We start from the raw sequence: 26,713 nt of genomic DNA on the forward strand, positions 1-26,713 counted from the left end.
GAGAGTCAAGAGTTTGGAAAAGGAAGGACACAAATTGACTGAAGAAACAATTCTTTAAAAAATACAATTGGCCACATGGGGAGGAAAAATCCACTGAAGAAAACAACTTAAGAAATAAAATTGGCTCTTTCCCTTCTCTCAAGATGGCAGACCAAAAAACCCCAAAGAACAAAAAGGAAGATGTGGCTGAAAAGGTGGTGGAAAAGCCTTGAAAGCACTGCAAGCAGAACCCAGTCCTGGCCTGAGGGATCGGTAGATACTCTAGGTCTGCCACGTATTCCCGTCTAACCATGTACAAGTAGAAGTACGCTGCACCCAAAACCCAGATTGAAAGGAAAAAGAAAGAGAAGGTGCCTGCTACTATCTCAGAGCCAGTTGGTGGTGATAAGAATGGAAGATTCACAAGATGCCAAGGTATCACCATACTGAGGATGCCTAGAAACCTGCTAAGACATGGCAGAAATCCCTTCAGCCAGCACGTGAGGAGACTAGGAGCTCGCATCACCCTGGGCACGGTTCTGAGCATGTTCACTGGCCACCACAGGGGCAAACGAGTGGTCTTCCTGAAGCAGCTGGACAGTGACTTGCTACTGGTGACTGGCCCTCTGACCATCAGCCGTGTTCCTCTGAGAAGGACCCATCAGAAATTTGTCATTGCCGTCTCTGCCAGGGTTAACCTTTCAGGTGTAAAAATTCCAAATCATCTTCCTGATGCTTACTTCAAGAAGAGGCTCCATAAACCTAGACACCAGGAAGGAGAGATTTTCGACATAGGAAAAGAGAAATACAAGATTACAGGGCAGTGTAAGGCTGATCAGAAAACAGTGGACTCTCAGATCGTGCCCCAAATCAAGAAAATTCCTCAGCTCCGTGACTACCTGCATTCTGTATTCTCTCTCTCCAACGGATTTTATCCTCGCAAGGTGGTGTTTTAAATGCCTTGCATAGAACTCTTATTAAAATATTTGGAATGATTTAAAAAAAATAGTAAAATTGGCAGTACAAAAGCTAAATGAAGGAAATAATTCCTTAAAAATTAGAATTGGGCAAGTGGAAGCTAATGACTCTATGAGACATCAAGAAACAGTCAAACAAAATCAGAGGAATTAAAAAAAAAAATAGAAGAAAATATAAGTACCTCATTGGAAAAACAACTGACCTGGAAAACAGATCAAGGAGAGAGAGTTTAAGAATTATTGGACTACTTGAAAGCCACGATAAAAAAAAAAAAAGAGCCTAGACAGTGTCTTTCAAGAAGTTTTCAAGGAAAACTGCCCTGATATCCTAGAGACAGAGGGTAAAATAGTCATTGAAAGAATCCCCTCTAACCCCCTCTGCTCCGACGCAGTCAGGAACTGGTCCGATCGTTCCAAGAGAGCGAGGAGACTGTCATTGGCCTCTGACCTGGAGAGTCTGCAGCTAGGTGTGTACCCCAGGAAGGTCAGCCTCCTCAAAGAGATCCCAAAATGAAAACTTCAAGAAACACTGTAGCCAAATTCCAGAATTATCAGGTCAACGAGAAAATACTGCAAGCAGCCAGAAAGAAACAATTTAAATATCAAGGAGCTACAATCAGAATTTCATAGAACTTAGCAGCTTCTACATTAAAGGATCAGAGAACTTGGAAAGTGATATTCTGGAAGATTACAACCAAGAAACAACTACCCAGCAAAACTGATAATAATCTTTCAGGGGGAAAAGATGGACCTTAAGGGGCAGCTAGGTAGTGCAGTGGATAGAGCACTGGCCCTGGAGTCAAGAGGACCTGAGTTCAAATGTGGCCTCAGACCCAAACACTTGACACTTACTAGCTGTGTGACCCTGGGCAAGTCACTTAACCCTGATTGCCTAAACAAACAAACAAAAAAAAAGATGGACCTTCAATGAAATGGAGGACTTTCAGACTTTGCTAATGAAAAGACCAGAGCTGAACAGAAAATTTGATCTTCAAATACAAGATTCAAGAGAAGCATAAAGAAGTAAACAGGAAAGAAAAAAAAACATGTTATTCAGTAAGGTTAAACTGTTTGCATCCCTATACAGGAAGATGATACTTGTCTTCACTCTTTTTATTTATTTATTTTTTGGGGGGGTGAGGCAATTGGGGTTAAGTGACTTGCCCAGGGTCACATAGCTAGTGAGTGTTATGTGTCTAAGGCTGGATTTGAACTCAGGTCCTCCTGACTCTAGAGCCAGTGCTCTATCCACTACACCACCCAGCTGTCCCTTACTTGGCACTCTTTCAAACTGTATCTCTATTAGGATAGTTAGAAAGAGTATACATAAAGAGGGTGTGGGTATAAGTTGACTTTCATGTGATGATATTAAAAAAAAGGAGGGGTAGAAAAAAGGATTGTACTGGGAGAAGAGGAAAGGGGGAGACTAAATAGGGTAAATTACCTCACATGAAGAGGCTCGAAAACCTATTACAGTAGAGGGAAAGAAGGGAGGGGGTTAGCGTTGTTTGAACCTCATCAAATTTGATTCAAAGAGTGAATAACAAAGGGGGAGAGCTGAAGTAGGAGGGGAAAGAAAAGGGGGATTTGTTAGAAGGGAGGACAGATTGAGGGAAGTAGTGGTCAGAAGCAAAACTCTGAAGAAGAGAGACAGAGTGAAAGGAGAGAGAAAAGTATAAACAAGGGTGAAAATAAAATGGAGGGAAATACACAGTAATCATAACTGTGAATGTGAATGGGATAAATTCTCCCATAAAACAAAAGCGGATAGCCAAGTGGATTAAAAACCAGACTCCTACAATATGTTGTTTACAAGAAAGCAGAGGGATACATACAGAGTAAAGGTAAAAGGCTGAAGCAGAATATATTATACTTCAGCTGAAGTAAAAAAAAGCAGGGGCAGTAATCCTGATCTTGGACAAAGCAAAAGCAAAAATAGATCTAATTAAAAGAAATAAGGAAGGAAACTATGTCTTGCTAAAAGGTACCATAGAGAATGAAGTAATATCAATACTAAACACATATGCACCAAATGGTATAGTGTCCAAATTCTTAAAGGAAAAATTAAGTGAGTTACAGGAGGAAATAATAAAACTATACTAGTGGTGAGGGAGAACCTCAGCCTCCCCCTCTCAGAACTAGATGTATCTAACAACAAAAAAAGAAGTTAAGGAGGTGAGTAGGATTTTAGATAAGTTCGATATGATAAATCTCTAGAGAAAATTGAATAGGTATAGAAAGGAATATACCTTTTTCTTAGTGGTACATGGCACCTACACAAAAATTTACCATGTATTGGAGCATAAAAACCTCACAATCAAAGGCATCCGTTCCAGATGATGATGCAGTAAAAATTATGTGTAATAAAGGGCCATGGAAAGATAGATTAAAAATTAATTGGAAACAAAATAATCTAATCCTAAAGAATGAGTGGGTCAGACAACCAGTCATAGAAACAATTTCATCAAAAAGAATGACAATAATGAGACAACATACCAAAATTTATGGGATGCAGCCAAAGCAGTTCTTTTTTTTTTTGGCTAGGCAATGGGTTTAAGTGACTTGCCCAGGTTCACACAGTAAGTGTCATGTGTCTGAGGCTGAATTTGAACTCAGGACTTCCTGAATCCAGGGCCAATGCTCCATCCAGTGCGCCAGTTAGCTATCCCCCAAAGCAGTTCTTAGGGGAAATTCTATATCTTTAAATGCTAACATGAATAAAATAAAGAGATCAGTGAATTGGCATGCTATTAAAAAACTAGAAAAAGAACAAATTGAAAACCTCAGATTAAATACCAAACCAGACATTCTGAAAGTCAAAGGAGAGATGAATAAAATTGAAAATAAGAAAACCATTGAACTAATAAAACTAAGAGCTGGGTTTATGAAAAAAATAAAACAATAAAATAGATAAACTTTTGGTCAATTTGATGGGAAAAAAAAAAGAGAAGAAAACTAAATTGCCAGCATCAAAAATGAAAAGGGTGAATTCACTACCAATAAAGAGGAAATTAAAGCAATAATTGGGAGCTATTTTGCCTAACCATCTGATGATCTGAGAGAAATGGATGAATATTTACAAAAACATAAGTTGCCCAGATTAACAGAAGAGGAAATAAAATACTTAACTTCATTTGAGAAAAAGAAATTGAACAAGCCATCAGTGAACTACCTAAGAAAAAAATTTCCAGAGCCAGATGGATTTACAAGTGAATTCTACCAAACATTTAAAGAACAATTAATTGCAGTACTATGTAAACTATTTGGAACAACAGGCAAAGGAATCCTACCAAATTCCTTTTATGACACAAATATGGTACTGATACCTAAATTAGGAAGAGCCAAAACAGATTAAGGAAATAATAGACCAATTTCCATAATGAATATTGATGCAGAAATTTTAAATAAAATATTAGCAAAGAGATCACAGCAATCTATCGTGAGGATATAATACACTATGACCAGGTGGGATTTATACCAGGAATGCTGGGCCAGTTCAATATTAGGAAATCTATCAGCATAATTGACTATTTCAATAACAAAACTAACAAACCATATGATTATCTCAATAGATGCAGATAAAGCTTTTGACAAAATACAGCACCTATTCTTATTAAAAGTCACTACAGAGCATAAGAATAAATGGAGTTTTCCTTAAAATGCTAAGTAGTATCTATTTAAAAATGATCAGCAAGCACTATATGTAATGGGAATAAGCTAGAAGCTTTCCCAGGAAGATCAGGGGTGAAACAAGGATGTCCATTATCCCCACTGTTGTTCATTATGGTGCTAGAAATGTTAGCTTTGACAATAAGAAGAAAAAAAATTAAAGGAATTAAAGTAGGCAAGGAGGAAACAAAACTATCACTCTTTGCATATGATAAGATGGTATACTGACATAATCCTAGAAAAGCAACTAAAAAACTACTTGAAATAATTAGCAACTTTAGCATAGTTGCAGGATATAAAATAAACCCACATAAATCATCAGCATCTCTATATATTACCAACAAAGTCCAGCAGCAAGAGATAGAAAAATTCCATTTAAAATAACTGTAGACAATATAAAATGTTTGAGATGCTGCCTGCCAAGACAAAGCCAGGAACTATATGAACACAATGATTTAGGCATAAAAGATGATACCCCCAAGCAAATTAGGAGAGCAAGGAATAGTTTACCTGTCAGATCTATGGAGAAAGGAGGAATTCATGACCAAATGAGAGAGGGAACATTATGAAATGCAAAATGGATCATTTTGATTACATTAAATGAAAAAGGTTTTGCACAAACAAAACCAGTGCAACTAAGATTAGAAGGAAAGCAGAAAGCTGGGAAACAAATTTTACATCCAGTGTTTCTGATAAAGGCTTCATTTCTCAAATATAGAGAGAACTGAGTCAAATTTATAAGAATACAAGTCATTCCCCAGTTGATAAATGATCAAAGGATATGAGCGTGCAGTTTTAAGACAATGAAATCAAAGCTATCTGTGGTCACATGAAAAAATGCTCTAAATCACTGTGGATTAGAGAAATGCAAATAAAACAATTCTGAGATACCTCCTCATACTTATCAGATTGGCTAATATGACAGAAAAGGAAAATGATAAATGTTGGAGAAGATGTGGGAAAACAGGAACACTAATGTGTTGTCGGTGGAGTTGTAAATTGATCCAACCATTCTGGCAAGCAATTTGGAACTATGCCCAAAGGGCTATCATCCTTTGATTCAGCAATACCATTGGTAGGTCTGTATCCCAAACAGACCATGGAAAGGAAGAGGACCCACACGTACAGAAATATTTATAGAAGCTTTTTCTGTGGTGGCAAAGAATTGGAAATTGAGGTGATGCCCCTCATCTGGGGAATGGCTGAACAAGTTGTGGTATATGAATGTAATGGAATATTATTGTTCCATAAGAAATGATGAGCCGGCAGATTTAAAAAAAAACAAAACCTGGAAAGACATGAACTGATGCTGAGTGAAGTGAGCAGAACCAGGAGAACTGTACACAGTGACAGCCACGTTGTATAGGATCAGCTGTGCTAGGCTTGGCTCTTCTCAGCAATGCAAGGATCTAAGACAACTCCAAGACTCATGATGGAAAATGCTGTCCACATTCAGAGAAAGAAGTATGGAGTCTGAATGCAGGTCGAAGCAGACTGTTTTCACTTTTTTGTTTTTTCCGTTTTATTCAGATTTTTCTTTCACAACATGACTAATGTGGAAATGGAAATGTATTTAACACGATTGTACATGTATAACCTGTATCAGATTGCTTGCTGTCTTGGAAGGGAAGAGAAGGGAGGGGAGGGAGGGAGGGAGAAGAATCTGGAACTCAAATCTTACAAAATGTTGAATGTTGAAAATTATCTTTACATGTAATTGGAAAAAAAAAATGTTAAGGGGAGAGGAGAAGTATCTAAAACCAAAAGCTAGCGTTAAGTGCTCTAAAATACTCTAAAAGCTTTACCAGTTAGCGCAGGAATAAAGCAGTGGTTCCCTTGTCCCCAGTACTATAGCAACAGCAGGAAAACATGGGAAATATCAGAGGGTAAAAATCTGCAGAGAGGAGACAAAACTATGTCTGTGCGCACCCAATGGGATGGTTTGCCTAGAAAATAAAAGAAAAGAGAAAAGGAAAGAAATTGCATCAAGTCCATTAATAGCAGAGTGATAATAAAACAGTGGGAGAAAATGATGAAGGGGAAGACCCATTTAAAATGACTACAAATTGCATAAGATATCTGGGAACAAAGCTACCAAGTCACACTCAGGATTTATAGATACTGAGGAAATGGCTACTGCTGCCACACTGAGCGGAGGATGAGGACAGACTGCTCCATAAAAAGCAGAATCACCAGTTCCTGTTTTGATATCACATGTGTGACTCCCCATCTTGCTTCTGTAGACCAGCTCCAGCAGGATTCCGTGGTAGCTGGGATGTTAGGACTCAGTGACCAACCACAGTTCCGGAGGACTCATGATGAAACATGCCACCGACCTCCTGACAGAGGTGATACACTCAAAACGCAAAATGAGATGTGCATTTTTGGACGTGAACAATGAGAGAACTGTCTGAAGACCCAGACCTCCAGGGCCTCAGAGATAAACACTGAAAGTTCAGAAAGTTGAAGAGGGGTGAAAGGAGAAGGAAGGAAACCATGAATTCCCACAGCCATCATCACACCAGTCTCTGCTGAGCCAGCAGAGGCAGGAAAAGCAGAAGCATCAGAAGACACTGGGTCAGCCCCTGCTGTACCTGAAGCTTCAGCTTCCCCTAAGCAACGGCATTCTGCCATCCGAGACCGGGGGCCCACGTATGATGATCCCACTGGGCTGGACAAGAAAACTCAAGCGGAGGATGATTTCCTCTGATTTTCCGGTGGCTGCTCTGCTGGGAAGTATGATGTCTATTTGGTCAGTGCACAGGGAAAAGCTTTTCACTCCAAGGTAGGATCGATTGCATATTTCGAAAAGGAAGCGGAAAGTTGAGAGCGAGCCACAGGTCATCCCTAAAACAGGGCCATAAGCCAGGGAGTGTGGTGGCTGCAGCTGCCATTGAAGCCAAGAAGAAAGCAATCAAAGAGTCTTCTGTCAGGTCCATTCATGAGACTGTGCTGCCCATGAAAAAGCAGAAGACCCAGGAAACTGTCAGCATTGCAGTGAAGGAAGGGCAAAGTCTCTGCTTGTCTCACCTGTGGGGAGAAGAGTGGGAAAAGACTCAAGCCTGGAAAGAGCCCAGGTTGGAAAAGCAAAGAAAGCAGCCCCAAAGGGCAAAGTGGTAGCACCTCTTCTTCCCTCCTGAAAAAGGAACAGTGGCAGCAACAGTACCACCGCCACCACTACTACTACTACCCTTCTTCAGTCACCCAAGACCCCACCGCCTCCTCACCCCAAACCAGAGAGCTCCAAGGACAGCAAAAGCCCCCCGAACCTCAGGACTCAAGCAGCAAAGTTTGCAAAGAAAAGATGCCAAGAGGGGGTCTACCTGAGAATGATGGCTGCTGCCGCCACCATCACCACCATTGAACAGGAGACCAAAAGGACGTTGTTTCATCCTCCACGCCAAGGCCAAATCGAGAGGAGGCTGTGGATAGCTGGACATCCGTGACAGAAAGCTACAAAAAGATTTATAGATCCTGTTTTGTGTGTGCGTGTGTGTGTGTGTGTGTGTGTGTGTGTGTGTGTGTGTGTATTGTCTATTTCAGTGTATGTGTGTATATAGACATACATACAATTGCAAAATAACCCTTAAATGAATAAACAACAGAACTGCTCATGCCTGGGTGAGCTGTGCTAGTGTAAGAAAAATGTCTGTAGTTCCAAAATTAATTTACAGATTAATTATTAAGCTAGTCAAACTGGAGGGGAAAATAACATAATTCATTGGGAGGAACCAAATGAAAATCTTGAATCTCAAGGAAGATAATTTTCAAACTTAAGAATAACAGGAGAATAGCATTTCCAGATCTTACACTCTAAAGCAGGGATTATAAAAATTATTTGATGCTCGTCAAAAGTAGCCATTTAGATAAGAACAACTATTCAGAAGTGTTGCCATGTTTATTCTCATCATCCTCAGTTCTAAGCTAATCCTGGGTATGTCTGTATATTTCCTTATGAATTACTAAAATTACACAATCTCTCTTATCAATTACTTAAGCTCTGAGCCCCAAACCCAGTTTCTTAACTATTATGAGAAGTTGCTTGTATCTGTATATCGAAATCTCTCAATTTCTTAGGCACAAGTAAACTTCACAGTTTCTGTCTATATAGTTGCCTTGACAAGGTAAGTAATAAGAGAAAGATGTAAATAATGACAGTGTTTTGGCTGTGGAAGAGCCCCAGGACCCTCTGACCATCACTAGAACTGCAGGTGACTTCTCATCATTTCTGGAGTGATGAGATAACCTTCTGCATGCTCAGGAGTCCCAGGAATTGTCTTGCACTCCCCCCCCGCATAGTTAAGCTCTGACTCCCCCAGCTTCTCTGCCTCTTACAGAGACAGTAACCTTCTCTGCAGCCCCAGGAGGCCAGTCTATGAAGGCTTCTAGGTGGAAGGCAGATCTCACAGTCTAGGGGTGTTTGTGTTTCCTGTTTTTCCAGGGGCAAGATGAAGAGAATCGCCTTCCAGTTCACGCCCTATAGCTGGGTGCGCTTTGAATGGAAACCTGCCTCCAACCTACGCCGGTGGCTGGGAGTCTGCGGCATCATCTTGGTTGTAAGACACCCTGGAGGCTGGAGTCTCTCACTCTGCCTGCATGCCCCCAGCTGCAGGGGGACGGGAGGGGGGTGGTGTCTGGGGTCGGGGCAGGGCTGTTCTTAGGCCAGGCCTCTCGCAGTTTCTCTTGGCAGAACTGAATACCTTCTATCTAAAGTTCGTGCTGTGGATGCCCCCAGAACATTACCTGGTTCTCCTGCGACTGGTCTTCTTTGTGAACGTTGGGGGCGTGGCAATGCGAGAGATCTATGACTTCATGGATGACCCGTGAGTAACCAAGGGCCCAGTGTCAGGGGAGGGGGGTCTACCTGGGCTCTGCTGTCAGCCAGCATTCGTAAAGCACCTACTGTGTGCAGAGGCCAGAACTGGACCTAGTCCTTGTCTGTGCCTTCAGGGGCCTCACCTTCTAGGACAGGGCCAGACAATTTTCAGTCATTGCCACCCGTGAGGTCAGGGAAGACGTCCTGAAAGAAGAGGAATTTGAGTCATGTTTTAAGGGTGGTGGGGTGTCAGGAGGCCGAGTAAGAGGGAGGGCTCTGGCCCTGGTCTGGCCCCCTGGAGGGGCCTGAGGCCAGAGGAGGATGTGGACCTGAGCTGGGGACAGGAGGCCCAGGAACTAGGATAGTGGAGGGGCCCGGCAGGAGGGAAGAAGCAGGTCAGAAGGTAGGTGAAAGGGGTGGGGAGGGGTGGCCAGGCAGCTTTGGAGCTACCTGTGAGACTCACATGGGGAGATCCCTTGTTGTGGAAGAGGAATGGAGACAAGTGTGGGAATTCTCCCCATAGAGGTGGGCCGGGAGGCCGGGGGCAGTCTAGCAGAAGACCCCAGGACAGACACAGGAGAGCAGAGGACCCAGGGGAGGGGGAGAGGGGAGGGCAGGGGCCCTGGGGGAGCTCCAGGGGAAGGAGCCGCCTGCCAGCCTGCCTGCCTGCTCACCCTCCAGGTGTGTGTGGTCACTCAGGTTATCCAGCCCTGCGTGGCAGCCCCAAAAGGGGTCTGTTCAGGTCTCATCCCAAGTGGTCACACCCAGAATCCACCCCTTTTCAGGACCCCCCAGGAAAGCAGTAGTTGGAGTGGGGAATTGCCACCGCACGTCCTCCGCCCCCCCCATTTGAATGGAGGAGCCCCGGATGACGGCTGCAGCAGTCTCCCCAGTGGGGGGGCAGTGTTGGTCATCCCAGACTAAGTGACCAGGTTCAGAGCTGGACGGGGCCCTGAAGGCCTGGAAGGAGCGAGAGTAGGAGCTGGCAGAGCTGAGCCTGGTGGGCCCTCAGCCAGGGGCTTCTCCGGCCTCCCTGCTTTCCTGAGATCAGAGCCCCCCAGCAGTGAGTCACTGGTCCCTGTTGGTTCCAGGACGTTCCATAAGAAGTTTGGTCAGCAGGCCTGGCTGGTGGCGGCCATCACGGCCACGGAGTTCCTGATCGTGGTGAAGTATGACCCCTACACACTGACCCTGTCACTGCCCTTCTATGTGGCGCAGTGCTGGATCCTGGGCACCGTGCTCATCCTCACCTGGACCGTCTGGCGGTTCTTCCTGCGGTGAGCACCTGCCTGGGAGGGGGAGGCCCGTCTCACTGGAGGGACGCTGGCACTGGCAGGGGGCCCCACGCTGGAGGCCAAGCTGCTGCCTCTTCCTCTTAGGGACATCACCCTGCGCTACAAAGAGATCAGACGTCAGAAGCAGGAAAGCCGGTGTGAAGCAGACCGGACCTCAACGGAGGGCAGTGAAGGGCATTCTCCACTGTTGGAAGAGCAGGACAAAGAGGGGGACCTGTGAACAGACCTCTGCTGGCCCCTGGCCTCAGCCCTCCTGGAAGCTTTGGGTGGGCCGCTGCCCTGCCGGCCCACCCCAGGGATGGGCCCTGGATCCAGTAGCCAGGCTCCGGATGGGCAGCGTCTGCCCAGCCAGTGACCCAGCAGAAGATGACAGCGGCCTGCGGGGCGAGGGAGGGGGCGAAAAGGACCTTGGAGCTGCCCCACACCCTTGGCAGCAGTGGCCTGGGCAGCCAGAGGGCAGCCCCAGTGAGCCATGACTTCCCAGAATGGAGCCGAGGCTGTCCATGGGATGGAGGGTCGGCTGGCGGGGCTGGGTCTGATGGCCGAAGGCTGTCTCTCTCCATCAGAACCTGCCTGGAATTTAGTCAGCCTCCAGTCTGGGGAGGACCCTGGCAGGGAGGTGTGGCATCCCACTTGCCACAGAGGAGGGGTCGGGGTCGGTGTCCGTTAGTGGGAGCAGAGTACAAATAAAGAGAAATGAAACAAAGTGAGTCCAGGGGTTTCCTTTCTGATGCCTTGGCCGCAGAGCCAGGAGCCACCAGGGACAGGGGCTGTCCCAGACTCCAGCTCAGCCTCAGGCCCACCCTCCTGCCCCTGGATCCCCCCACCTGTCCGTCCTGTCCCTCCTTGGTTGTTCCCTCTGGCCGCTAGGCTACCACGATGGGCTGAGTTACCAGCTTGTTTGGGCCTGGGGCACCCCTCGAGTCCACACGGGTACAGATGCACCCTTCCTCCCTTGCCAGGCCTCTTAGCCCCAGGCTTGGTCAGGACCCCTGCCATTCGCACATTTTTGGCTGGGTACAGAAATTCAGGCCTCGAACTGTCCCACGGCGCCATCCTAGATTTGAGCCCCAGGTTGACCCGGTGGTCTGGGGGGCTCAGCTCTTGCCTCGGGGTCTTTCCCTTCCCCCTCCCTTTGTGCAGCATCATTTTGCAGTGCCCCTCCATGCCCTCCTCCCCAGCAAAGCCACGCTTCAGCTTGACTGAGCCTCTATCTGGCTCTCTCCTGACCCCTGGAGAGGCCTGGGACCTCCTCGGGCTTCCTGCCTCTGGGATGCCCAGTGTGGCCTTAGCTCTACCCCCTACTGGGGGCAGAGGCGGGTGGCATTTCCAGGTCCAACTGAGGCGTCTCTGAGTCCAAACACATTTCTCATTGCCCTTGTTTCTGGCCCAAATCCCCTCATCGTGCCTCCCTCCCCCCTGGCTGCCTGGTGCCCTGCTAGTGGTTTCTGGCCCTTCACCCCCTCCTCCTGAGGACCCCCACCCATTTCCTGCCCACCTTCCCTTTGCTACTGCTTGAGCAGCAGTACAGTGAAAAGCTCCGGGCCTGATGATAACTGGGAGGGCCCTTCCCATCCTCCCCCTCCTGTCTCCACCGTTTCCCTTCCCTCACCATCACAGTCCCTGGAATGCTGGCAGGGTTCCCTTTGACCAATGAGGAGGTGGGGTGGGACATCAGGCACTCCACAAGGTGTGCGGGAGTTGGGGGGGGGGGGCAGCAGAAGGAAGCAGGCACTCTATATAACAACCCTGTGAGCTGGACACTAATTATCCCCATTTTACAGATGAGGGTTAGGGTTAGGGTGCGGCAGGCCACAATGAAGTGACTTGTGTCTGCCCCAGCTGCCTTAGAGTCTGGAAAGGCCAAGACAGGGCTCCCTGCCTCAGGAGGGCCTTCCCTTCCTGGCTCCTGTCTGTGGAAATGCCCGCAACTCCGAAAAATGGCTTCCCACCCCTGGGAACAGAACCAAAGGGAAGGGAGGGGCTGCTTTAGAAGGCAGTGAGCTCTCCATCCCTGCAGCAGAGGCAGTTCTGATGGCTCCCACTCTCCCTCTGGCTTCATGGCTCAGGCTGCCCTGTTGGCCCCTTCTAAGCACCCTCTGGCTGGAGCTGAGCCCTGAGCTCTGACCATGCAGATCCTGGAGGGGTGGGGATGGAGTAAGCATGTATTAAGCATCTTACTGTTTGCCAGGCTAAGCAATTGTACAACCCCGACATAGGTGCTGTCATGCTCCCCACTTTAGAGATGAGGAAACTGAGGCAAACAGTGATTTGCCAGCTAGTGTCTGAGTCCAGATTGGAACTCTGGGCCCTGGGGCACCATCAGCATGGAAGGCAGCCCACGTCCAGTAAGAAAAGCCTGAGCATTAGACCGTCCAAAAGATGCTTTATTAAAGTGGGAAGTTTGGGGCAAAAAGATGAGATTTAAAGTGCTGGGGCCTCGAGGAGGCAGCTATTCAGAGTCTAAAGATTAGACAAGCAGGAGCCCCCCCATCCTGCCCCCAAGGCCCTCCTCCTCCTGGGCCCCACCCCAGGGGACAGCAGGGGGTTGGCGGGTGGGGCTGGGCAGGGCCGGAAGCTGGAGAGGCCGCCCAGCCTCCCTCACGACGTGATGCGAAGGCTAGGTTTGACCTCCTGCAGGGCCTTCAGTTCATTGTCCACCTCCTCTGTCCAGTAAATGTCAAACAGGCTGAGGGGGAGGTGAGAAGAAGCATCAGGCGCCAGGCGGCTCCTCCACCAGGCTGCCAGCAAGCTGCTTGAGACTGACCACCAGCTGCGTGATGCCCAGGGCCCCCCCCCCCCCAGGGCCCCCCCCCCCCCCCCCCGGCCCCCCCCCCCCCCCCCGGGACTCCCCCCCCCCAGCCCTGGCATCAGCCACGTGATGCCCAGGGTGCCCGCTCCCCAGAGCACTCACACCAGCTGCTCCAAGGTGCAGCTGGGCTCCTTGAGGCTAGCCACCAGCTGCCTGATGCCCTGGTCGCCAATCCTGCTGTTGTTGCTGAGGTCCAGCTCCTTCAGGGTGCGGTTGGTGAGGAGGACGGATGCCAGGGTCCCACAGCACTCATCCGAGAGTTCACAATCACCCAGCCTGGGAAGCCACAGCCACATCAGGGGCCTCCCTCTCCTTCCCTCCTACCAAGAGGGGGCCCTTCTCCCCACCCGCAGCTGCTTCCCTGCTGGCACCAAGGGCACCACCCTGTCCCAATCAGCTGCCAACCCTTCCCACTCCTATTCCCCGCCCCCACTGGTCCCTCAGCTTCCTCCACCCCTCCATCTGACCACACACTCCCCTGCTTACCAAGCTTTAGTGGCTCCCTGTCACTGGATTTGGGACCCCACTTGAGCCTCTCTAGGTACTCAATAGTCCAGCCAAACTAGCCTTCTCATTCCTCCTTGCCATGCCTGTGCCCAGGCTGTCCCTTATACCTGAAACACCATCCCTTCCCTCCACCTCTAGAAATCATGTATTTCCTTAAAGATTCAGCTCAAGAGCTGCCTTCTGAAAGAGGCCCTTCCCAGTGCGCTGAGCAGCAGCAAGGCAAGCCTTCCCCGTTTATCTGCCTTCTCCCAGCTCATGGAGGGCGGGGCCTGTTTCATCCTAGCGCAGTGGGAAGGGTTCAGTGGTGATGCTTCCTGACCCTATTTGGGCTTTTCTGGGCAGAGATACTAGAGTAGTTTGCCATTTCCTTCTCCAACTCATTTTAACATGAGAAAACTGAGGCAAACAGGGCAAAGCGATTGGCCCAAGGTCATACAGCTGGGAAACGTCGAAAGCCAGATTTGAACTCAGGAAGATGAGTCTTGCTGACTCTAGCTAGGCCTGGAGGTGCTTTATCCACTGTGGCACCCCCTACTGCTCATTGGTTGGTCCCAGGAGCACCTTTTCTCCTGGAGGTTCTGGGGTTCTGGGGCCCTGGGTTCTCAATCCTTCCTCCCCACGTAGTCTCGTCTCCCCTTTTCTTAGAAAACGGTCTTTGGCGTGACCACCTCTGGGAGTGAAACGGCCCACGGTCCAGTGTGCGGGTCCTCACCAGAGACTCTGGACAGGGCAGTCAGGGTGCAGAAGCCCCTTGCTCATTTCTTTGACGCCCGCATCTGCCAACGTGTTGGTGCTCAGCTGAAGCTCCTTCAGGGTCCGATTCTTTTCCAGCACAGTGCAGAAGCTGGCGCAGCTGTCCCCCGTGAAGCCGCATGTTCTCAGCCTGCGGGAGAGGGCTCACTGAGGCACCCGGGGGCCGCTGCCCCGCCGGGGGCGGGGACTGCCAGCTTGGGGGGGGTGGCACTCACCACAGCTCCTCCAGCTGGCAGCCGGGGTCCAGCAGCGCCTGGCACAACAGCTTGGCCCCTTCATCGCCCAGCTGGTTACAGATCAGACTCAGCTTCGTCAAACAGGGTTTGCTCCTCAGGACCTGCGCGAGGGCCCTGCAGCCCTTAGCTGTGATGTCGCACTCCCACAGCCTGCAGGGACAGAGGGGCACGCATTCCTGGAGGGTGAGGCCCTCCAGGGACTTCTACCTCTCCCTGCCCTTCACCACACTGACTGCTCTCCTCTAGCTCCTCCTCCAGATGGGGTCAAAGCAGCAAGAGGAAGAGGTTCTGCGTAGTCCTGGGAACTTTGTATGCTTAGCGCGGTGCCTGGCAGACAGTAGGTGCCTCACAAATGTTTGCTGACTGACTATGCCCTGAGAGCCCATCGGCTTTCAGCCAATGCTTATTAGGCTGGTGGGCTACTCAGACACTCAGATCTTTTCCCAAAGGTTCTGTTTGGCCCTAGGAGGCCACTCTTAGTTTCACGGTGGACCTGGGCATGGCCCCTTAATTAGTGTTCCCTCAAGTCCTATAAACCCCTCACCTCCTATCCACAATTCTCCCATTCTCCCAGGTTCTTGGTCAAGGATTCCTACTGCCTGTATTTACAATAGAAGGAAACCATGCAGAAAGCTCCCTGAGGACCCTGGCTTCCACAATACCTGCTGGGAATAGCCCCTGGTTACAGGCCAGTCTGTAAATTCTCCAGGGCTTATAACTTCAGGAAGAACTAAAGCCCAGGCCCAGGCCTACTCACCACAAGGTCTTCAGGTTGCAGGCTGGGCTCAGGATCCCCTGGCACAGCTGCTCCAACCCTGCATCTCCAATCTTGTTTTCTCCCAGGCACAGCTCCTGCAGGGATTCTTTGGTTTGTAAGACCAAGCTGAGGTCCTTGCAATTAGCAGAGGTGACACTGCAGCCCTCTAGTCTGTGGGAGAAAGAGGGGCCGACCTCAGTGAGTCCAGTGCCAATGATGCCTTTTCATGCCGAGTGGGAAGCACGCCGCGTCTGGAAACTCCTTCCTGGTGCCGGGGCCCACAGTAGAAAGTAGCTGGCTTCTGCTCCGGGGTGCTTAACAGGCACCCACACATCAGGCTGTTTTAGCAAAGGCCTTGGGAAACACTCACTACAGTCCTACCTGTTCTGGAAACGGGCAAGGGATGCCACACTGTGGTGTGGCTGTGCTGGAAGACCTGGGTTCAAATCATGCCTCAGACACTTTCTGGCTGAGTGACCCTTAGAAAGTCGCCGAGTTCCTGACGCTAGGTCCCTTAACTGCTAATAATAGCACCCACTGCCCAAGGGGGATGATGGGAAGGTACAGAAACATCAGCTCCCAGGGGACCCCGACGAGATCCCTTCCTGCCCCACCTGAAGCCTGGCCCAAACGGGCCAGCGTCCCCTCAGAGAAACCATGGGCAGAATCAGGGTCACCCCAGAGCAGCCAGGCCTCCTCACCACTGCCAGCCTCAGAGAGGGAGGACAGTGGAGGCTGGGGAGCTCGGTAATGTGCGCTGCTGGGAGGGGCGAGTGGGACCCCCGAGGAAACGAGCAGGGTCTGAGAAGGGCCCAGAGGGTTAGCCCTGGCCACGAGGGGTCATCCCCGCCCCCACCAGGCGGCCACGGGGACCACTCACTTCAAGACCTGCAGTTCACAGTTGGGGTCCATCAGGCCTTGGCAAAGAAGGGCTACACCCGCCTCCCCCAGCTCATTGTTGTTCAGGGTCAGCTCCCGAAGGGAGCCCTTGGTCCTGAGCACCGCAGACAGAGCTTCACAACTGGTCACGGTGAACTCACAGTATTCTAGCCTGCCCAGAAGAACAAAGAGTAATGAGGCCATGGGAGCCCCAGCCATCCCCTCCTCATAGCCCTGCCCAGACCTGCTCACAGGGCACTCCCTCCCTCTTCCCCTCCCAAGCCATTCCCACCCCCCACCATGCTCCGAGGCGGCAAAGCCAGGCCTTCTGTACATCTGGATTCCGCCTGCCCACCTCCTCCACCAGACCTCCAAGCAGGTCCACGTGTCCCCCACCCTCGAAAACCCTCCCTTGATCTGTCCATCCCTATAGCGATTGTCCCATGTGTCTCCGGGGGCAGCTTCATGGACAGAGCGCTCGCTAGGCCTGGATTCTGGAGCACCCGAATTCAAATCCCACCTCAGATGCTTATTAGCTGTGTGACCCTGTAAGTCACTTCACCCTGATTGCCTCAGCTTCCTCATCTGTAAAATGGGCAGTAGAAGGAAATGGCAAGCCCCCCCAGTATCTTTGCCAAGACAATTTCAAACGGGGTTGCAGAGAATCAGACACAACTGAACACCAACCGCCACAAGTTAAATTCCAGGGCTTCACTCTCTTTCCAAATCACTAGTGACCCCATAATGGTCAAATCTAAAGGCTTTTTCTCCCTCAGTCCTTCTTGAGCAGCAGCCAAGTGGGCACAGCAGACCGAGAGCTGGGCCTGGAGTCAGAAGACCTGACTTCAAATCCTGCCTTAGACACTTACGAGCTGGGTAAATCCCTTCACCTCTCTCTGCCTCAGTTTTCTCATCTGCATAATGGGGGCCTCCCAGGATTGTCGTGTGGAGGACATTTTCGCGAAGTGCTTAGCACAGTGCCTCCCACATAGCAGGCCCTACATGAAGGCTAGCTATTATGCCTGACCACTACAGGGGACCCTCCGCAGACATCCCACCAGCTCCGTCGCTGTTGGTGACCCGGCCTCAGCCGTGGGGTTCTCTGCCTCTTCTCTCCTTTCCACATCACACAGCAGGGGCCATCCAAGAAATCCTATCCATCTGATCTCTGCCAGGTCCTCCATACTCGTCATCATGTGCTGCTGCGGGCCAGGAGCTCCTGCCCCAGCCCATCTCTGAATCAGGCCAGAGCAACCTTCCCACTGGCTTCCAAAAGGTCCCAGGTCCACTATGGCCTTTCTGGTCCCTGGGTGCAGCCTTCTGACAGAGTCCAGGTTTCACAGAAGAAATCCTTTTATTAAGTTGTACCCAGCCCGAAACAACTGCTTCTACCCACGCCCTCCTTCCCCTCTTCAATCAAGGCCGGCTCAGAAGCTAACACCTGGCCCCTCTTATGCCCAGTGTGCTGGACCCCAGCAGGGTCCCAGTGTGGCCTCCCTGTCAGACCTTCACTTCCTCTGATCAGATGATCAGATCCTGGGCCTCAGGTGCTCAGCACTGTGCCTGCCTGGCAGGAGATCCGGAGACACCTATTCCCTCCCAGACCCAGCAGGACTGACGGCCGCAGCCAGCCCCTGGGGGGAGCCCGGCCTGCCTCCCCCCACCCCTTGGCTCAGGCCAGCGTACTCACTCCAGCCGCTGCAGGCTGCACCGGGGGTCCATCAGGCCTTCACACAGCAGCTTCATGCCTTCGTCACCCAGGTGGTTGTCACTCAGCTGAAGGTCTGTCAGGGTAGACTTTGTGTGGAGCAGGGCTGGGATCAGTTCACAGCCGGCACACGTGATGCTACAGTTCTGCAGACTGGCAGAGATGGGGACAGATGGCAGCACTTTCCTCCTGCTCCGAGTTCCCCAGATGTGCCTAGATGGTCCAAGCCCGGGCAGGCCTCGCCCCACAGAAGAGGCGGCTCCCTTGGCCCACCCCCCAGTGTAACCCACTGGGGATTCTCCCTGGGCCCGTGGGCACTTGGGACTCACTTGAGTTTCTGTATCTTGCAGGTGGGACTCTGGAGCCCCTTCAGTACCAACTGGGCCCCCGCGTCTCCCAGCTCATTATTGGCCAGGCTGAGCTCCGTCAGGGATGAGCTGGCCTGAAGCACGGAGCAGATGTTGGCACACATGGCATTCGTGAGGCCGCAGTCATCAAGCCTGGCAGACAAAGGGCCGGTCAGAGCGGGGGCACGCCCAGAGACTGAGTCTCTAAGTCCCAAGGGGAATGCGGGCAGGCCCTCCCTACCTGATGATGCCATACTGCTGCATAGACGGAAGGAGCTCCGTCCAGCGGGCACTGCTCAGATCCTCACACTGAATCTCCAGGCTCATGGTGGGTGAGGGAGTGGCACCTGGAGAGGAGGGTGGGGGCAAAGAATGGAGGCTGTGAGCCCCACAAGGAGCCAGAGCTGCTCCAGAGAGGTGACCTGCTGAGCTCCAGGACTTGACAGCCCGTGGCCAGGGCTAGAATAGAACATAAAATGGAGTGGTCCTCTTCTTACAGCACACAAGCCAGCTGGTAATTCTGGGCTCGGGGCCTTCTCTGTCTAACCTGTGCCTGACATTGAGAACCCAATATCCCTGGCTTCTGCCTGAACACTTCCTGGACGTAGAGCTTGCTAGCTGGTTTCCAGTTCTACCCAATCCTCCCAGAAACCCAGCAGAGGGCACTATTGACTCAGCCTGAAACTGCAGGCCCCAACCCCTCCCCCTCTCCCCCATCACTGGGTCAGCGGTCTGAGCCCGCCCACCCCTGGAGCCAAAGCAGCCCGGAGGCCACGGCAAGCAGGAAGAGCAGAGGCCCGATGCCACTGAACAGTCCCCAAGCAGAAGAACAGGTTTGGCCAGAAGGAAGCCGGGTGTGAAGGCTGGGAGGTTCCCTGGGACACCAGCAAGAGGCAGAACAGAAAGGAGTCTCAAAGGACTGCAGACCGCACAAGTTACCTGGGAGCCCGCTGCCAAGACAAACCCAGGAACGCTGTGAACGTGATCACAAAACACTTTTCACACAAACACATCTAGACAAGGAGTTTCTCAAGGGTAGGACAAACTAATACAATAAATGTGATAATTCTACCCAAATTTACTTATTCAGTGCCCTACCAAACTACCAAAGAATGACTGCATAGAGCTAGAAAAAATCATAAGAAAATTCATCTGGAAGAACAAAAGATCAAGGAATTCAGTGAAATTAAAAAAAAACAAACCATGAAGCAAAGTGGTCTAGCCACATCAGACCTCAAATCGTATTACAAAGCGGTTGAGGGAAATTAATACTATCCAATTATATTAACAACCAATTATTAATCTGGGATCCATACTTTTTCCTCGAGGAAAAGCCAGTGAGGCCCAGTAACCAGGAGGCCACTCCTAGCCCCCAAGGCACCTGTGGCTCCTAAACTAGTCGGAGCTGGGCCCCACCTAAAGGGGACCCTCCCCCAAGGACCATGAGCTTTGTTTTTGCTCACTTCATTAAAGTTTAGAGCGAGTGGATCTGTGGGTCTACAAAGAAGAGAACCAGGCAGTGAAAACCAGATGGACTCCAACTCCTTAGGGGCCACAGAAGGGCGTGACTGGCCCCACCTGAGGGCCAGCTCACAAAGACAGACAAGAGCTGAGAACCCTTAGCCGACCACCTATCTGGACTGCAAGGGGAGGTCCCAATGATGTAGCATCAGGTGGATCAGAAGGGAGGCCCACCGTGGCAGAAAACCCCCCACCAGCTCTCACTGTGGGTCTTTGGCACAAATGTGGACCTGTCCCTTATTAAGAGATCCTGTGCCCCTATTAATAAATGATATTATGCTCAGAGAAAAGACCTCATTTTATTTATTGGTTAAATTTCCCCTGAGGCCACAGTCATTGTCAAAACCACCTGGTACTGGCTAAATAGTGGATCCCTGGAATTGATCAGGTGCACAACACACAGTAGTAGAAGTGCCCATAGTAATCTAGTGAGTTCAATCCTGTCTGACTCTTTGTAACCCTAGTTTGGGGTTTTCCTGGCAAAGATACTGGAGTGGTTTGCCATTTCCTTCTCCAGCTCATTTACAAATGAGGAAACTGAGGCACACAAGGTAAAGTGATATGCCCAGGGTCACACAGCTAGAAAGTGTCTGAGGCCAGACTTGAACTCAAGTCTTCCTGACCCCAAGCTCAGCACTCGATCCACTGTGCCACCTTGCTGCCCACAGTAATCTAGTGCTTGATAAAAACCAAAGATCCACGTTTTGGGGGCAAAATTTACTGACAAAAAAAAAAATCACCTCCCAGCCTTCACACCCGGCTTCCTTCTGGCCAAACCTGTTCTGGGAAAACCAGAAAGCAGTTTGGCGGAAACTGGGCACAGAGCAACATCTCACACCATATACCAAGATAAGCTCAAAAAGCGTGCATGATGCATGATTCAGACACAGCGGGTTAGGAGAGCAAGGGAAAGTTTACCTGGCAAACCTACAGATAAGGGGAGAGCTTAGGACCAAAGCAGATAAGAGGATCACAGGAAAAGGAAAGGTGGCAGCTGAGCCCCCCAGCCGCCGTCTACTCTCTTGCTCCAGGAGCTGAAAGGTGACCCAAGAGGAATGGTGCCTTCCCTTGGCCCTAATCCTGGTCCCCTCAGACAAGGGCTCATGTCAAAGCTCCCTCCCCACTGCAGGGATCTGGGCCACGGGCCCAGAAGGGGGAAATTGAGGCACAGAACAAGGCAGCCAATGGCCCAGGTCCCGCCCTCTACCATAGAGATTAAGGGTCCTACACAGTGGCCTGTCCTGAGAGGTGCCAGAAGCTTTGGGGCCATCTGCTTCCAGTATCCCCTCTTTCACAGGTAAGGAGATGGGGGACCCTACCTTCTGGGTTTTCCCCTTCTTCCTTCCCCCTGGCTAGGGCTGCCTCAAGTGTCTGCTGTGCCTCTGTCGAAAGCTAGAGAACTGGGGCAGCAGCAGACCCAGGAGTGAGTGCCCAGGGCCTGCTCAGGTGGAGCCCGCTCACTCCTCCAACGTCCCCTGACCCTGGCCTTCCCTTGGGATCTAGTCAGCTGCCAAGCTCCCCTCCACAGCATTCTCCCTGGCAGCCTCCTCCTCAGGCCCCCTGCCTCTGACCCCTCCGCTCACAGCTCCTCCTCCGCTACAGAAGCGTTGGGGACTCCCTATTTTTCTAGGACCAAAACCCAACTCCCTTTCCAGACAAAGGTCTTCCAATGATGGGGTGATGGGACCTGGACCGCTAGAAGGAAAAGAAACAACCCAATTCTGGAATTTTCCCATACATTCCAGCAGCCCAGATGACTGGCCCACCCCAGACCACACTCCTCAATCCCAGCTCAATTTTACCTGACATTCCTCTGCCCACCCCAGGCCACTTACCATTCCCCAATCCCACTCAGATCCTTTCAAGGTCCCTTTTGTATACAAGCATCAGTCTTGTATATAAGCTTGTATATAAGCATTAAGTCAAAGGTTGGCTAACAATCTCATCAGCTTTATTGGCATTAAAATAGACCAGGGGTGGGGAACCCTCTAGTGCAGCCCTCTGGACTGAATCTACACTTCCCAGAACAAATCCCCTTAATAAAAGGATTTGTTCTGTAAAATTCTGTAAAATCAGCCGTACCCCAAAGAGATCATAAAAATGAGAAAAGGACCCACATGTACACAAACATTTATAGCAGCTCTTTTTGTGGTGGCAAAGAATTGGAAATTGAGGGGATGCCAATCCATTGGGGCATGGCTGAACAAGTTGTGGTATATGAATGTAATGGAATACTATTGTGCTATAAGAAATGATGAGCAGGTGGACTTCAGAAAAACCTGGAAAGACTTGTATGGTCTGACGCTGAGTGAAGTGAGCAGAACTAGGAGAATGTTGTACACAGTAACAGCCACACGTTGATAGACTCAGCCCTTCTCAGCAATGCAAGGATCTAAGACGTCTCCAAAAGTCACATGATGGAAACGAAATGCTATCCACATCCAGAGAAAGAACTGTAGAGTCAGAATGCAGATGGAAGCGGACTATTTGCTCTTTTTTGGTTTCTTCTTTCTTGCGATTTTTCCCTTTGGTTCTAATCCTTCTTTAGATCATGACTCATGTGAAAATATGTTTAATATGAATGTGTATGTAGAGCCTATATCAGACTGAATGCCATCTTGGAGTGGGGAGAGGGGAAAGAAAATTTAGAACTCAAAATCTTATGGAAGTGAATGCTGAAAACTAAAACTAAATAAATATTTTTTTAAAAGGAAAAGAAAAAAATCTGGACTCAGTTAAAAGGCTGTACCCAAGGACCTAGAAGGCCACATGTGGCCTCGAGCCACAGGTCCCCCACTCCTGAAAACCTTTTCACTCCACTGGAAGATCCATTCCAGGAGGACACCACCCTGTACCCTGACATTTTGGGGTTCCCAGCAACCCGAACGGGCCTCCAGTGCCCATGCGGCCCCCAAGCCTTTGTCCTCGATCTCCCAGACTCCTGGCATGTTGTTCCTCCACCCTCCCACAGGAAGCCTTTCCCCCTTCTAGGCATGATTGCTCTCCTTCCCCAATGAGCAGGTTTCAACTCCTCTGACCCCGCCTCCTCCGCATCCCATAAACCCTCTGAGGGCAGGGACTGCCCAGCATCTGGCAGAGGGCCTAGACCCAAGCAGGCAGTTAGCCAATGTCTGAGGTGTCAGACAGGGTGGAGCGGGCCCTAGGCTGCCACCTGGGAACCTTCCCAGCTCTCGCCTGTTCCGGAGCAGGGAGCTGGTCCAGAAGCATGCACTAGTCTGGCAGAGCCCGGGCTGAAGGGCCGCCATCCTACAACTCCCACGCGCCCCAAAAGCCAAGTAAACACTCGGGAACCCCTCACTTGCAGAATCCCCTCCTTCCTTCTTCCTCTCCCAGCCACGCCCCCTTAAAAAACCATCGTCAATCTTCCTGGGACACCCACTGGCTAGAACTGTCACTCTCAGAACTCTCTGGGCTGGCATTCAAGGCCTTCCTTCCTGGTCCTAGCTACAGCTGACCTCCGAAGCCTGGTTCAGCACCGTCTGGGGACTGCCCCATCCTCCGCTCCCCTCCCTTCCCCTTCCCCAGCAGCTGGAAGCAGACCCACAGCTGCCCAGTTCTGAGCAACCTCCTTCTCGGCCAGGACTGCCACAGGGCCGGAGGGCCCTGCAAGACCCTGCTTACCTGGGGCAGGACAAAGGGGAGCCTCCAAAGGCAGAGGGAGATGGAAGGGGCCAGGCAGCAGCTGCTATGCACTCTAGGCCCGGGACATGACTCATGCCCCGTGACTCAGACTGCCCGCCCACGGCTCCTCCCCCAGGGCCCCACCCAGTCGTCCCAGCCTCCAGGGACCTCCTCCAGGGACCTCCACTGGGCCAGCCCAGCCCTGGGTATTGATCAAGGCCCCTAGACCCTCACTGGGAGTAGGGGAGAGAAGGGAAGGGGAAGGAAAAAGGGGCTGAAAGGAGGAGGGAGGGAGGAGGAGGAAAGGGAGAAGGAGCAGGGGGGAAGGGAGGGGAGGAGAGGAAAGGGGCTGGGGAAAAAGGGAGCCTCATTGTATGATGGGGGGAAGGGGGGAAATCCTGATTTCTCCCTCCTGGCCCTGCCCCTCCACCCTGGACAGCAGGGAAAGCTAGAATCCTCTCCTCTCTTCCTTCCCCCCCCCCATTCCACCCAGGAGAAAAATGTCCCCTGGAGTGGGGCTTCCAAGAGCTGCTAATAAGATTCCTGCTTAAGGGAGGAATCCCAGATGTGGAAGGAGGGAGACCTGAACTGAAATCTGATCTCTGATACTAAGCAGCTTTGTCATTCAGTTCTGCTTTGGTTTCCTTCTTGGGTGGGTGCTTATCTTCCAGCATTGTGAGTCTCAAAAGAAACAAACTGTCAAAATGTTACACAAGTGCTACTTATGATTATATTGTTATTATGCGATGATTTCGGCCCGAGGTGGTCTCAGGTGCCACAGAGTCTAATACTCCCTTCTTTTACAGAGGGGGAGACTGAGGCTGGAAGGCACAGCAATACCCCTGGAGTCACCAGGCTCCTGGGCAGTCACTCTACTTTCTCAGAAGGCCCAGGAGGCCACACCAGCCTCCAAGGTACTGGGGGCCTGCAGGCCTTGCAGGGCCACCCCATCCATGCCGGAGAAGGGGGTTGGCAGGCCCCAGCACAGGTCAGCGGTGGATATACCCAGCCTCAGGCACTTATTAGCTGGGTAACCCTGGGCAAGTCACTTTGCAGATGTTTGCCTCTGTTTCCTCATCCATAAAACAGGTATGACGGCACTCCTGGGGTGCCCATTTTGTCAAGTGATTAGCCCAGTGCCTGACACATGTCTGTTCTCTCCCTCTCACAGCAGCTGGGGCGGACCAAGGGTTCCCTGCAGATGCTGCCCAATATGCCCTTTGACCTCCAGACCGGTTCCAGACTTCAGAACAATCCCTTTAAGCAGTCCCTACTGTGCCAGCCGGCCTCAGCTTCTTCATCTACGCCACGAACCCATGACCACCGGGCCTAGCCCCCTGCAGGGGGGCTCCCCTTTGATCTCGGGTGCCGGGCTTATCTCCCCAAACCCAGCCCCGCTCAATCGAACGCCCTGAACCCACCGCCCACTGCCTCCATCCCCAGTGGCCCCGTCCCGGACGCAAGGAGCACGATCTACAACCACAGACCCTTCCAGTCCAAGGTCTGGGGCAGATCCCCGAACAGGGCAATCCCGCCGCGAGTAGCAGAGTCAGGCCGGCTCTCTCACCAGCTTCAGGGAAGGGAGAGCCCGGGCTCCGGGGACAGCTGGGCGCGGGACCACCCCGCGGGGCCGGGGGCTGCAGGAAGGACAGATCGGGAAACGGGCGGCCCGGCCGGGGGGCCCCAGCATGGCCCCCGCCCGCGGGCACCTGGAGGCGGCAGGGACGGGGACCCCCCCGGCAAGGGCCAGCCACCGCAGCCCCGAAAGCCCGCCCAACTCCGCTCCGCGCCGCCCCGGGCAGCCGCGTGGGGGCGATCTCGGGCGCGCTCGGGCGGCGGGCGCGCGCCTTGCGTGGGGGCGGGGCCTTGCGTGGGGGCGGGGCGTCTCGGGGCACGCAATGGCCTCACGCGGGCGCGGGGTCTGCGTGTCTGCGCGTGCGTGGGGAGGAGCGAGGCCCCGCCCCGCAGCACGTGGGCACGTGGGGGGATGGGTGCCCCGGACGCGGGTCCGAGGCCTCAGAGAGGACTCAGGCAGCCAGGCAGGGCTGGCCCCCAGCAGACTCACCTCCGCCTCGCTCCTTCCTCCCTCCCGCCCTCCGGTCCAGGCCGGGCCGCGCCAAGAGTCCCGCGGGGGCGGCGGCGGCGGCGGCGGCGGCGGCGGCAGCGGCGCGGCACTGGAGGAGGCCGGGGCCCAGCTGGGTCCGTTCACCTAGTCACGGGGGCGGGGCTGGAGCGGACGGGGCGGGGCCGGAGCGGGCGGGGCGGGGCCGGAGCGGGCGGGGCGGGGCCAGGGGGAGGGCGGGGCCAGAACTCGTCTCCGCCCGATCTCGGGACTTCTCCCCAGCCTTGGCCCTGAGTTGCTCTATGGTGTTACTTTGTATACCCGAGGCTGCTCCGGCTGGCGTGCAGGGTCCCAGGGTCTTCTTTCCCCTGAACGCTGGAGGGCCTTGACACAGCTGCCCTCTAGGCTGAGCTCGGCACAGTTCAGGGCAGCAAACGTTTTCTTTTTGGTCTTTTGGCGAGGCAAAGGGGTAAAGTGATTTGCCCAAGGTCACACAGCTAGTAAGTGTCACGTGTCTGAGGCTGCATTTGAACTCAGGTCTTCCTGAATCCGCGACCGGTGCTCTGTTCAGTGCGCCATCTAGCGGTCCCGTTTTCAATCCCTCGGGCTGTCCGCCGGCCTCTTCTCAATCCTCCCGCTTCTGGACGGCTCTGCTGCCTTTGACCCTGGGCAGCACCGGATCCTCCCTCTTCTCCGGGTTTTTGTGGTCTTGGTTCCTCCCGGTTCTCCTCCGGCCCGTCTGACTGCTCCTTC

General features: G+C 51.8%; 2 protein-coding genes and 1 pseudogene across 6 annotated transcripts in view; 2 read left to right on the forward strand and 1 right to left on the reverse strand.

Annotated features, from left to right (window-relative positions):
- Positions 1–11,446, forward strand: part of PTDSS2 (phosphatidylserine synthase 2) — a 36,349-nt gene extending 24,903 nt beyond the window's left edge. For 3 of the 4 annotated variants that reach the window (XM_027860134.1, XM_027860137.1, XM_027860138.1), the window contains 4 exons: positions 9,067–9,181; positions 9,303–9,448; positions 10,533–10,718; positions 10,821–11,446. In XM_027860134.1, the coding sequence (XP_027715935.1) occupies positions 9,067–9,181; positions 9,303–9,448; positions 10,533–10,718; positions 10,821–10,956 (583 nt within the window). In that variant the 3' untranslated portion in view covers positions 10,957–11,446. The other variant, XM_027860135.1, reaches the window with a different exon arrangement.
- Positions 432–9,059, forward strand: LOC114041621 (annotated as a pseudogene).
- A 1,656-nt stretch (positions 11,447–13,102) lies between the features above and the next one.
- RNH1 (ribonuclease/angiogenin inhibitor 1) lies at positions 13,103–26,054 on the reverse strand. Of its 2 annotated transcripts, none has more exons than XM_027860179.1 (10): positions 25,964–26,054; positions 18,977–19,082; positions 18,718–18,888; positions 18,371–18,541; positions 16,682–16,852; positions 15,802–15,972; positions 15,024–15,194; positions 14,768–14,938; positions 13,651–13,824; positions 13,103–13,425 (listed from the first exon to the last, which is right to left on the reverse strand). In XM_027860179.1, exons 2-10 carry the CDS (start codon positions 19,060–19,062, stop codon positions 13,338–13,340), a joined length of 1,374 nt encoding a protein of 457 aa, XP_027715980.1. In that variant the 5' UTR covers positions 19,063–19,082; positions 25,964–26,054; the 3' UTR covers positions 13,103–13,337. The 2 variants fall into 2 exon arrangements, with proteins under 2 accessions (XP_027715980.1, XP_027715979.1); XM_027860178.1 differs by lacking the exon at positions 25,964–26,054 and adding an exon at positions 23,899–24,001.
- Positions 26,055–26,713: the final 659 nt, after the last annotated feature.

The sequence above is a fragment of the Vombatus ursinus genome, unplaced genomic scaffold (genome assembly GCF_900497805.2).
Source record: "Vombatus ursinus unplaced genomic scaffold, bare-nosed wombat genome assembly UNPS02014176.1, whole genome shotgun sequence".
NCBI classification, from domain to species: domain Eukaryota; kingdom Metazoa; phylum Chordata; class Mammalia; order Diprotodontia; family Vombatidae; genus Vombatus; species Vombatus ursinus.

Coding starts and splice junctions, on each gene's coding strand:
- RNH1 (XM_027860179.1), bottom strand. CDS start 19,062: ATGAGCCTGGAGATTCAGTGTGAGGATCTGAGCAGTGCCCGCTGGACG. Junction 15,195..15,801: donor TGCAACCTGAAGACCTTGTG/GTGAGTAGGCCT, acceptor CTGTCCCTGCAG/GCTGTGGGAGTGCGACATCA. Junction 13,825..14,767: donor TGCCCTGTCCAGAGTCTCTG/GTGAGGACCCGC, acceptor GTGGCTTCCCAG/GCTGGGTGATTGTGAACTCT.